Source organism: Gilbertella persicaria (assembly GCF_025201335.1).
Source record: "Gilbertella persicaria strain CBS 190.32 chromosome Unknown B0P05scaffold_40, whole genome shotgun sequence".
In the NCBI taxonomy this organism is placed as follows: Eukaryota; Fungi; Mucoromycota; class Mucoromycetes; order Mucorales; family Choanephoraceae; genus Gilbertella; species Gilbertella persicaria.
The window spans coordinates 196360-207974 of record NW_026252001.1 but is presented as its reverse complement, the minus strand read 5'-3'; the positions used below and the strand labels follow the sequence as shown (position 1 = coordinate 207974).

The window sequence follows — 11615 nt, the reverse complement described above, 5'->3', positions numbered from 1 at the left end:
TTTACCCCAAATGTGACAAAAGTACCTGAGTTTCATCTTTTGAATACACAAGAATGTCGTATAGGAAAGAGACGGAACCCACTATTGTCAAGCTTATTAAGGTTTAGAACTTTTTTTTTTTTCTTCAATTTAGCCTAAAAAAAAAAAAAAAAAAAGAGTATATATATATCTTCTTCTTTTTTTTATCTCTCCCTTTCTTTTGTTCCTCACTTTTTCTTATTCTTCATGTGAATTTTAAAAAAGAGACTACAATGTATTCAATGAAACATAAGCAGTTTGGTAGAATGCGTCCACTTGGTTTGCCTTTAAGTCCTTTGAATGCTGGATTTCTTCAAAGCCCACTTGAACAAAAGATTCCAATCCTTTGTGATACTCTCTCATTGATTAAAATACAGCATCCAACATTCACTGTTTGGCCAAGATATCCTGTCAATGACTTCATCTCCGATCAGATGAAACAAGTCGCTGCTGTTCCTTCGCCATCATCATCAAGATCTTTGATTATCCGTAGTCAAGTCATGCATTGTCCAAAATTCATTCTTCTCATACCACTGGCCTTGACTTTCATTCGTGTAACATACCATTATGGATCAGCCTCATTATCGCCTCAGAAGCGTCATGCCACTTTTTTATTCCATATGTTTGAATATCGTTGTGACTTGAAACATCCGACTATCATGACCATTCGACCTCTTCGCTTGATTGAATATTTCGACAATAAGCAAACTCAATGTGTTGATCATATTGAGTGTCAAGAAGAAGAGGATTCTGGCTTTTATTCGTCTTGCTCGGAAGACTCTCTTATGGAAAATCATTCAGCCATCTTGCCTAAAAAAGAGAGGTTCCTATCTCCCGAGGAACTTGTACTAATTGAAGAAGATCTTGAAGAAATACAATATCAAGCATGTCAAGAAGATCTAACTTGTTCTCAAGAATTCGAAATTGATCTCTTGCATCTTGTACAAGACACACTCAGTTATATTCAAGAAACAGGCGCTGTATCAGATCAATTGAGCCATCTCCAAACTAAAATGTCTGATTATTATGATTGTAAATATATGTAAATTGGCTTATATACAAATAATTTATTCATGGCCTTGCATTTGTTGATATTCTTTTTCTTTCTTTGATTCTACTGCCACTCGTAAAAATCCATGCACTTTTTCTATAGCATCAAAACAGAGATTATGGCATGAAAAATACTAGGCCAATGTGTTAAATACCTACAATAAGTCGCCTTTTTTTTTTTTTTTTTTTTTTTTTTTTACCTCTTCTTCGCTAAAAATGCCTTCTGAATCTGATAATAAAATGCATGGTTTTGTGTTAAGATGATCAAATGAAAATGTATGTATTGATTTTGCATTCTATATAAAATAAATACTTCATTCCCTAGTCTTTATGTTACCTCTAATTCAATAGCAATTGGATCTAATACAAGTTCGTTTGATGTCTTATCTACCATGACTGTAATAGCAGCTGCCATATGTTTCATAGGAATACCAGCATCCAATAAGGCTAAAGTGATAGCATTGACAGAAGCTGCTAATACAGACCCATCATCTTTGGTTATCTGAATCACAATCTGGACAAGTGTACGTGGCATCATACCACCTAAAATGACAGGTTCAAATGTTGTGCGTAAAATGGTCTCCATAAGCTTTTCTTTAGTGCCAGGTACACCTTTAGCAGGTCGAACAATGACTTCGATTGTAGCTTCATCTAGTTTCTCATCACGTATTTGAACTTCCATAGGTCCTGAAACCGAGCAGATCACAGATGTTGATCCTATGTCTAATGAGTCATGGATTAACCATTGAGTTCAATATTACCAAATTCAAATTTAGAAGAACCATCTGCTCTGTTCAGTATGTTCTGAGAAGCAGAGAATGCTCTTAGTTGTGTGTTGTCTGTACGTCTATCAGGTCGGTTCACCATCGTTGTTCAAGAAAAGACGCGTAGAAAAGGAAAAAAAAAAAGCTTTTCGATATGGCGTGCAAAATTATGCACCCACTTAATTCAGCCAATAAAAAGGTTGCCTTGTGACCGTTATTCCTTACAATTACCAAGAAGTACAAAAGGATGACTCGCATAAAGTCCCTGCTTATTGACTTTTATCGACTGAAAGAGAAGTCTCAAAACTACTAAAAGGCATGACAATTGTTACATTTATATCAAATGGTACAAGCAACAGTCAATCTTCTTTAATATCTCTTGAATAGACTTAGTCTCCACATTACTGCACTTAATAGGGATTTTCCAAGCTTTATTACTGATAATATTTAATTCAAAAGTTATTGTTCTTTACATACTCCACTCTATCACAAGGATTAAGCTTCTTTTTTAACACTGAGGTAGTTCTAAAAAAGGCAATTTTTTGATTGGATGTATATCTTTCAAGTATAAGTGCAGACATGTAATAGTAAAAGAAAAAAAAAGTCTTTTTTCTTAGCCCTTCCCCTATCTATGGTATCCAATCACAGCCCGCATGGAAGTTGTGCTACAGTACGATTGTTACGAATACGCCTTTATTCTATGCTTGAGAACCTGTCTATGTTCGTACTGTACCTTGTATGCATTGTCATTTCTTCATACTAAAAAAGAAAGCAACTTTAGTACTCTAAAGATGCCAAGTACTTTCTGCTTTAGACAGACATCTCGTATAAACAGTATATCCTACTAGCTATCATCTCTGTCTCTTCTCAAGTACTCTATAGGGTGGCAAGTGATAGCTTTCTTGCCTTGAATAGAGAAAACGCATTTATGCATTATCCAACGATTTCAAGTCACAAAGTCATTTTTTCCATTTTTTCTGTCTCTCTTTTACAATAGCATGCCAACTGAATCATGGGATAAACAACTTTCTGCTTTTTTCAAGTGCATTGGCCTTGTAGAAACAAGTGAGTGCCTTGAATCAGAACTTGTAGTATTGTCACATGAACAACTAGAGAAACTACCGGATGCACTGGAGTCGCTTGTTGAAAGACTATTGGAATCCCTTGAGAAACACGTCGATGCAAAAGAACAAGTGGTAGACAAACCAGAAAAGATCCATGAAGACCTACTTGTCACAAAACGAAAACGCCCAAAAGACGCTCAAGAGCGAGAAAAAGTACTTGAGGAAGAAGAAAAAGAACGCACAAAACGATTGAATAGTGAACAAATACAGATCAGAGCCACTTCCAGTGAAGTAGAGCAACGCATCAACACATTCATTCAAGTGAAACGCAATGAACTAGACGAGAGTAACCGTACAGAGTTTCTGAGTCGACATGATCCTACGGCTGATGATATCACTTGTGCTCGAACTGATGCGCGAGAGATCAATCGTAATATTCAAATGAAGTTTGACATTGTGAATAACGAAGATGGACCACTGGCTCGTTCTCTTCAGACATTTCACGACCATAAAGCCAATGCAGTGCCATCCGACAAGAACATCCAAACAGGGGCTGATGCCACAGAGCGACTACAGAACATACAAGACCATTTAAATGTCAAGATTGATTCGATAGCTGAACCACCCTTTTCGTTATTTGAGAGAATCAAAATCTTGGAGAACACACTGATGGACATTGAAAGACGATATCCCAAATGGGCTGCAGTCCATTTCAATCAATCCAACCGTGCTTTCCCTCCTCCTCCTCCAGTGACTTATATCACTCGACCACCAGAACAAGAGAATGGCTATGCTTCAACACAGATCAATACAGCACCACCTCAACAACGTAGCTTAAAGGCGCACGGACGAGCCAATTCATCACTCACAAGAGCAGTCATTGATCAATTAAATAGACAGGTACCATTTACAATTGAACCTCATCCTTAAATAAATAAAAAAAAAACTATTTTATTCTCTCTAAATCTCAAGCTTAAATGTAAAGTAATCAGGATCAAAATGATGGACACGAACATAACCATCTTCACCACCACTAGAATAACTTGTACCATCAGGGTGAACAGCAATGGTGTTAATGGGACCGAAATGGCCTCTGACACGACCAACTTCTTCCTCTAAAATCTTATGATAGAATCTGCTTTCGAATTTACCTTGTCTAGCAGAGGTTGTTGTGACATTCATAGCATCTTGACCACCACCCAAAATAACAAATTCTTGAAATTTAGGAGTCAAAGCAGCTGAATTAAGAGGTGTATCAGCAGTGTATGTCTTCTTGACATCCAAAGTAAGTGAATCAATAATCTTGGCACTCTTATCCTTAGAGGCAGTGATGAAATATGTGCGATCAGGGCTGAATTGCATATCAGATAATACACCTTCATGAGGCTTGATTGAGTTGATCTTTTCGTTTGCTTTCCAATCCCATTGACAGACAGTACCGTCTTCATGACCAGTGATGATGTACTTGTCTAAACAAGTCCAACCAGCCACAACAGCCTTTTTACCGCCCTTGTTGGTGATTGTCACAATAGGTGTATCGGATTCTATAGAGTGTGACTATCAATAGACTTTACAAATAGATGACTTACGAGTGCCATTGATATCATTGTTAATAGGGTACACAGTAACAGTGCCAGAGAAACCCATACGTTCTTCTGTAACACACAATACCATAGAACTATCTTCACTGAATTCAACGCGCTTAACAGCAGTCTTGAATTCCCAAGTCTTTAAACAACGACCTGTTTGGATTTCCCAAAGCTTACAAGTGTTATCAGCAGAACCAGTGACAAGCAAAGTAGAGTTAGCTATCAATATTAGTATGGATCTACCACTTGTTTTCTTACCATTCACATCAATAGTCCAAATAGAACCGAGATGGCCTGTGTATGTACCAAGACGTTCACCGTTATGAGAGTACCAAACATTGGCAACTTTATCTTTAGAAACAGAGAAAAGCAAGTCACCTTCTCTGTTGTATTTGATCTGTGTCAAAGATCTAGTATGGCCTTGAAGCAAAATGGGTCTCATGAGTGTCGTTTGCTGGTTCAAAGAAAGAAAGGACGAAAAAAAAAATCTTTAAAAAGAGGCTTTCTCGTTGATTCAGTGACCGACATCATTCCGGTCCGCACTTTCGTCCCTAGTGCGCTGAGAGTAGTGTGTGTGGCACAGCCTCAGCGTAAATGAGTGAGGGAGAGAGGAGAGGAGTAGAGAGCGCATAGTGGATGTGAAGACTCAACCTATATGAATTTCATCGACGCCCAAATCCAATAAACTTCCCTTTTTTCCTCATCATGGTAAATATAGTGACACTTTCAACGACATGGAAAGAAAGGATGGAATCAAAGAAGCAATAGATCAAGTGTAGGATGGATGGATACATTCATATAAAATGGATAATACACTATTACGATACTACATTCCATCAACGCGACCCCTCTTTTTTTTTCAATAGAGACAATGCAAATAGATCAACCTAATGCTTCTCGATTCCCTCTCTTTCTCTTTGTTGTTTATATACATATGCTGATATTCATATAGGCTGACGAGCAAACTCCCAGAAAGAGAACCTTCCGTAAGTTCACCTACCGTGGTATTGACCTCGAACAACTCTTGGACTTGTCCTCTGAACAATTCATGGAACTCGTCCACTGCCGTGCCCGCAGAAGATTCCAACGTGGTCTTAAGCGTAAGCCCATGGGTCTTATCAAGAAGCTCCGTGCTGCCAAGAAGAACGCTCCTGCTGGTGAAAAGCCCGAAGTTGTCAAGACTCACCTTCGTAACATGATCATTGTTCCTGAAATGATTGGTTCTGTTGTTGGTATCTACAACGGTAAGGTTTTCAACCAAGTTGAAATCAAGCCTGAAATGACTGGTCACTACCTTGGTGAATTCTCCATCACCTACAAGCCCGTTAAGCACGGTCGTCCCGGTATTGGTGCCACTCACTCTTCCAAGTTTGTTCCCCTCAAGTAAACATTGTTGGTGGAAGTTTTTACTATGTTTGCTTTTTTTTTCAATATATAAAAGAGCTTTTACATTAAAACATATAACTACAAAGAGAAAGAGAGAGAGAGAGAGAGAGAGAGAGAGAGAGAGTGTGTGTGTGTGTGTGTGTCATGGTAATGGGCTTTTTATTAGTTGTATTAATGCTGTAAATGATATATATTAAAGGGATTAAGATGAATACATGCCATTTGAAGGGTTTACATTCCCTTCTTTTCTAAAAGATGCTTTTGTTCTGCTTGACGTTGACGATGAGCACGGTATCTTTTATCAGTGCCGAAAATATAGTCCCACCAACGGAAAGTAGAAGAGAAATTATCAACAAACTTTTCATGATGATAATCATGATGATCAGCTCCTGCCCAGAAAGGAATAAAATGGCGAAGAGACCAAGGAAAGTCATAGCCTGAATGAGCATCAATGGCTTGGAAGAGACGACATACGATCCATAAAAGCATGGTAAACAAATGAAGCTGCCAATTTCGATTGCCTTGATAGTAATACTTTTCAATAACATGATATAAAAGTGGACCACCAATAGTTCCAAGACCTAAGATGGATGTTTCAAGAGGATGTGCATATTCAGCAGCAATACCAAAAGGAGCAGCGTATTCATGATGTACTTTATGAATCTTTTTATAGAGTGGTGGCCAATGCATCAATCGATGAACAGCATAATGATAGGCATCTTCAAACACGAAAAAGATGGCAATTTGAATCATGATGTATTTCCTGCGTTTTTTTTTATCAACACAATGTCGTCTTGTTTATCCTTACTTACCATTCGGGGAAAGGTGCAGACACATTCATACCCAACATAGTTGCCATAGGATGAAACAAGAAAATAAGAGGGCCTTCATAGAGAAAATGCTGATATAGCACCAGTTTTGTACATTTCCACACTTCTTGAGGCGAGTTTACTTTATCAGGTTGAATCTTGTATTGCTTGAAATAAGGTATGTAATCACAAGCGAGAAAAGGAAGAAAACGACCAAAATAGACAAGTTCATGCATAGTGAAGGCAATGATACCTGTGACAACTAATGCATTGCGGTCTCGGTAGAGATCCTCCCACTGTGTCTCTAGCCAACTTGGCTGATATTCTATTGTTGAATTCATTGAAGAAGACAAGAAAGCTAAAAATAATGACATTTAAATTTATATTTTTCTTTGATCGGTCTATAGCACCGTAAACATTAGAATATCAAATGGGCTGATTTTTATTCGGATATTGAAACAATCTTGCCAAAGTCTATATCTAAAGGAAAAAGAGGGTATCAGACGAAGCTAAAAGAACATGGTTGAACAGAATTCTTCATTTGAAATATCATGCCAAAAAGCCATGGCACTCAAGACACCTAAATAGTGAGAAATAACTGCAATGACAACACAAATGTGGAATATTTGATGAGAAGCACCCTATCAACAAAATGTAAGTATGAATATTTGCTATAATGTGCCTTACAAAATAATTAAATTTGCCTGGCAAAGATCGTTCAGGAAAGCGACAGCCATAAATGACAGCACCTGCAATGTAAGTACAGGCCATTAAAATCATATGGCCCAGAGAGACTGTCTTGAGAGAATTACTCAACTAAAATCAACGAGTTATTGGCTACTTAAAGCACTTTTTATGCAACTTACACCATAGACCAAGATACCATGAACAGTAGGAATCAAGCCAAATAAACCTAAAGCCATAAATAAACATGCACGGACCCATCGATAAGCTGGTGTACGGAAATGCTTCATCAAAGTAATGGCTGCCTAAACAAGATATCAATGGATCGTATTCGTCTAATTCGATTTTACAGTAACGGATCCCAGGATGACAATTGTGGTCAAATAAATCACTATCCTAAGCTGTAAGTAACTCCTATCAAATATCCACTGTCTATCTTTTACCTTGAAACATATGGTGGCAATGGAATCCATAGTAGATGACAGGAAAAAATGATCCGCTATGCATAATGAGTATCGTATTTACAAACATAATTTATGCATACACAATAAGACAAGTAATGCCTGCATAGTCACATCGGTTCCAAGTAGCGGCTACTTGTTCCGAATGACAAGCAAAACAATGAAAACTAGCTGAAAATCCTAAACATGCACAGGCACCGGTAATAAACAAGAAGAAATAAGTATAATCAAATGCTGTCAAAGAAGTAACATGGGGTTGTGTCCATAAGAAGTGAAAAGCGAATCCTATAAACAAGAAAAATGCCAACAAATGACTCCAAATGTTGACTTCGAAAGTAATGAGATAAAGAAAGAGGAAATAGGAATTTACCACTCTCGTTATGAAGATAGAACAAGCTCTTGATACACTCTACATAGCTGTTTGTCTGTCTTCGATAACCATCGGTAATATAGACATTATCTTGCATCCAAGTGGGGATCTCGTCCCAAGAGAGGATCAGCTTTTTATGGTCTTTCTTTAATAGACTGTCTGTGTCTTTGACTGCTTTTTTCATAGTGCGTTGTTGAATGCCCATGATAAGACAAAAGATAAAGAGGGAAAGAGCGCATTACTGCTGTTTATTTATTATATCTTTCTTTTCCCCCCAATGTTTGTAGTATGTGACTGGATTAACAGTTGACTTTTATATTTTATGCACAGTTATTGGCCTGAAAAGAAAAAACTAATCTGACATGTGAGAGACAAAAGTTGGGCCGAGAAAGAGAAATCAGATAAACAAGTTTTGAAAACTTTAGTAAAAGTGTATTTCTGTACTACATCAAATAACAAACAGTTTCAAAACTACATCTGATTGGTTTGAATAAGTGCTTAATCTTCACCAAAACTAACAAAGTGAACCAAACTAGAGTAGAAGGTCAAGAAAAACTGGTTCATTTTTTTAAAAAAACTCTAGCAGCATAGTCTTTTTTTTTTTTGGAAAATATTTCCCTGAATAAGAATCAATGATTCTCAGGTATCAGTTAGGTGGTAGATTTAACACTCCATTGTTTTAGTATAGTGATGTCAGACCAGGAACAATCAAGAGAAATGCCTTTAGAGGAAGGGGTCAGCTCAGCCAATAGTAAACGATTTGACCTGAACTTGAATAAACTATTACATATTTGTCAATGCCAATGCTAATGTATTTGCTGTTGAATACGGAAAACTCGATAAACATAAACAGGTCTAAAGAATTAACCATATTAAGAAGATAATGACTTTATTATATTTCAACCGAGATTGTAAATATTTTCATGGAAATGACTGTTGATAAAGATGATATGGATACTATAGCGAATCGGGTACAATCACGATAATGCTAGAATGCTAAAGGCAAATAGCTTAAGCAGATATATTAAAAGTTAGATCTTTAGAAATTGACCCCAAAGATCCCAGTATGCAAGAAAAACTTGCCTTTTTGGCTGGAATTCGTAAGTATAAGGGATAAATTTTGGGGCATTTGTTAAAAGTGTGCTTTATTTTTATCAATACAAGCAATTCCCTCGTTCGTCACTATACGTTTTTTTATGGATTAGACTACTATTTCTCTGTAGGGTCGAAGCTGGTTTTTGCCTTCTTTTATCGAACCATGCTTACTCAAACAAAGGTAGCTCTTTCTGAAAGATTTCTTTCGAAAGTCTTTCTTTAAGGACGCCAACCTTCTAATCTTCTTTTCTTTCCCTGTTTTAGAAATGGCGTCTGAGGGTGGAAGATAGAGTTCAGGATGGCTTGTGAGCAATGAAATGATTTTACTACTTTTACCAAATTCCATTAATTCATCATCGAAGTTTTGCTCATTCTTGAGAAGCTGTTTGATGCCATTTATGAGGTTAAACGTTTTCTGAAAACTTTTGCTGCTGTGACAAAAATCTTATTCTAGTGCAACTACATACTTCATTCATGTCTTTTCAGGTAATATAACTATGCCAGAAGCTTTTTTCAGGCTGTCTGCGTTATCAATTTGCTAGTGAGGAGAGATGTTTTTTAATTCGGTCCTTTGAAGCTCTGGCTTGGCAAGATCATGATGATACAACATTCCATACTTGGTTTTGTTCAAGCAGCAGCAAGCAAGACTATCTAGAGCAGGATGAAGTATGGAAAAAGCTCTGTGAGTTATCTTTCCAGATAGTTAATATCATTATACTGGTATGCAATAGTGTAGCGATTGCTTTCCATTGTCAAAATCAAGTTGGTTACTTCACTTTCTGAAGCTCTAGAATTAGCCTCAGGCCTCCTCTTTGCATATCGAAGGTTGTTGACATCATGTATCGACACTTTGTTATATTCATCACCGATGCTGATCGAATTCTGAATATCGCGAGCTTTTGCGTTTTGGGCTATACCCGTACTAATGGAACTGATTTCTGCTACGTTGAGGTTTTGTCTACGGCCTCTAAAAGTACTGAGAAGATTGGCTGCATTAATAAAATGATTATGATATTTTTCCATCATTTGATTTCCTTTAGAGGTTGAATTTTATAACCTCTGTTGTTTTTGTTTTGAAGACGAATAAGTTATGGGCATTCATTACGAATTGATTTTATGACCCTTTGACAATCTTCGTCTTTCAAATTTTTTATGTCTCTGTATTTCTGGCCCTTGATACACTTGAAGTGCATACAAGTCTTTTCAGACTTGCTAGTAACAAGTGTGAAGTTGTTTTCTGTAGCAATTTTTTCAATAATCGCACTAGCAGTTGCTCGATCCGCTTTATCAGGGATTTCAGGAAGTTGGTTGAATACTTTGAACAATTCGTTTTCTGCTATATCACTTATATCAAACTGTACAATTGAAGAGAAATAAAAGTTTTCTAAAAATATTTTTTGAAAGTGCACAAATGATTTTATTGGATAATATATACTACAGAAATCGGCTGATAATATATGAAAGGAAAAGAACCAGTTATTAAGTGGAAGGAGAACAGATCAAGAAAGGAAGATAAGGAAGAGCAAATAGAAAAGGAAGTGTTCTTCTGCTAAGACTTGAAAGATTGAAGCTGATGCTGACTGTTCAGCTCACGACAATTTCAAATCTTAACGATTTCGATCACCGACACCTCCCTCTTATTTCACAAGCTGCGACTATTTTCTTTGTAGAAAACACATCTCTTTCTCTTCATGTAACTCTTCACGTCTCCTTCGTGTTAGTGCAACAAAAGTTGGATGAACAATGATGTCAGCGGCTTGAAGGTCATGCTGAGGGTGTATTGTTTGTAGACATTCAAGTTTAAGTTGAAGTTGCACAAATAAGAAGCCTGTCTTATGTAGCTTGTTGAAGAGTGAAATGCAAAGAAGACTGTTATAGATTTGTATTGTTTAAACTTGTACTTATTGCCTTTGTATTTACCTTTATCAATAGGCTACTCGAGTCGGTTGATGGCAAAGGTTTCTTTGACAACAGAGAGTAATGAAATTATATATTTGTAAAATATAGGTAGCTTAGTGGGCGCGTCAAGGGGCGTTTGTTGACTAGAGGGTTATTGTAATCTAATACAGAACTGCTCATTGAAGAATTTGTCTTACAGTATAATTGAGCCAGCAAAAAAGAATGGAAAGATCACTTTTTTGTAGACGGAACCCATGTTCGTATCATTTGCATCAGTTGAATCTTGCAAGCTATTGTACAATTCACAATAGAGATTGCGTTGGTCGTGTTGAATGAAGTTCAGACTCTTTTGTTGCGTTAAGGTGTTTGCTTATCTTGACTGAATTAGCCTAATATGAAAACTCTTCATAACAGAAGACCGTGACC

The 11615-nt window shown here is 36.9% G+C and overlaps 7 protein-coding genes across 7 annotated transcripts; 3 read left to right on the top strand and 4 right to left on the bottom strand.

The window, feature by feature from the left end:
• The first annotated feature begins 170 nt into the window (after positions 1 to 170).
• On the top strand, positions 171 to 1266 carry B0P05DRAFT_554663 (uncharacterized protein). The gene has a single exon (XM_051579699.1). It carries the CDS (start codon positions 252 to 254, stop codon positions 1062 to 1064), a length of 813 nt encoding a protein of 270 aa, XP_051431932.1. The 5' UTR covers positions 171 to 251; the 3' UTR covers positions 1065 to 1266.
• A 130-nt stretch (positions 1267 to 1396) lies between these two features.
• Positions 1397 to 1935, bottom strand: B0P05DRAFT_476287 (ribosomal protein S5 domain 2-type protein; the record flags this gene model as incomplete). The annotated part of the gene is made up of 2 exons (XM_051574895.1): positions 1397 to 1785; positions 1830 to 1935. The coding sequence occupies 2 exons, from the start codon at positions 1933 to 1935 to the stop codon at positions 1397 to 1399; spliced, it is 495 nt and encodes a 164-aa protein (XP_051431931.1).
• Positions 1936 to 2344: 409 nt separating this feature from the next.
• On the top strand, positions 2345 to 3841 carry B0P05DRAFT_554660 (uncharacterized protein). The gene has a single exon (XM_051579698.1). The coding sequence runs from the start codon at positions 2831 to 2833 to the stop codon at positions 3824 to 3826; it is 996 nt and encodes a 331-aa protein (XP_051431930.1). The 5' UTR covers positions 2345 to 2830; the 3' UTR covers positions 3827 to 3841.
• On the bottom strand, positions 3823 to 4946 carry B0P05DRAFT_554658 (WD40-repeat-containing domain protein). Its single transcript, XM_051579697.1, has 3 exons — positions 4744 to 4946; positions 4486 to 4704; positions 3823 to 4440 (listed from the first exon to the last, which is right to left on the bottom strand). The coding sequence occupies exons 1-3, from the start codon at positions 4925 to 4927 to the stop codon at positions 3857 to 3859; spliced, it is 987 nt and encodes a 328-aa protein (XP_051431929.1). The 5' UTR covers positions 4928 to 4946; the 3' UTR covers positions 3823 to 3856.
• Positions 4947 to 5058: 112 nt separating this feature from the next.
• B0P05DRAFT_554657 (40S ribosomal protein S15) lies at positions 5059 to 5962 on the top strand. The gene has a single exon (XM_051579696.1). The coding sequence runs from the start codon at positions 5534 to 5536 to the stop codon at positions 5870 to 5872; it is 339 nt and encodes a 112-aa protein (XP_051431928.1). The 5' UTR covers positions 5059 to 5533; the 3' UTR covers positions 5873 to 5962.
• Positions 5963 to 6102: 140 nt separating this feature from the next.
• B0P05DRAFT_574110 (fatty acid hydroxylase superfamily-domain-containing protein) lies at positions 6103 to 7021 on the bottom strand (the record flags this gene model as incomplete). The annotated part of the gene is made up of 2 exons (XM_051581546.1): positions 6103 to 6634; positions 6684 to 7021. 2 exons carry the CDS (start codon positions 7019 to 7021, stop codon positions 6103 to 6105), a joined length of 870 nt encoding a protein of 289 aa, XP_051431927.1.
• Positions 7022 to 7078: 57 nt separating this feature from the next.
• On the bottom strand, positions 7079 to 8562 carry B0P05DRAFT_554653 (putative hemolysin-III channel protein Izh2). Its single transcript, XM_051579695.1, has 7 exons — positions 8196 to 8562; positions 7909 to 8152; positions 7808 to 7863; positions 7715 to 7755; positions 7547 to 7669; positions 7368 to 7496; positions 7079 to 7321 (listed from the first exon to the last, which is right to left on the bottom strand). Exons 1-7 carry the CDS (start codon positions 8398 to 8400, stop codon positions 7190 to 7192), a joined length of 930 nt encoding a protein of 309 aa, XP_051431926.1. The 5' UTR covers positions 8401 to 8562; the 3' UTR covers positions 7079 to 7189.
• Positions 8563 to 11615: the final 3053 nt, after the last annotated feature.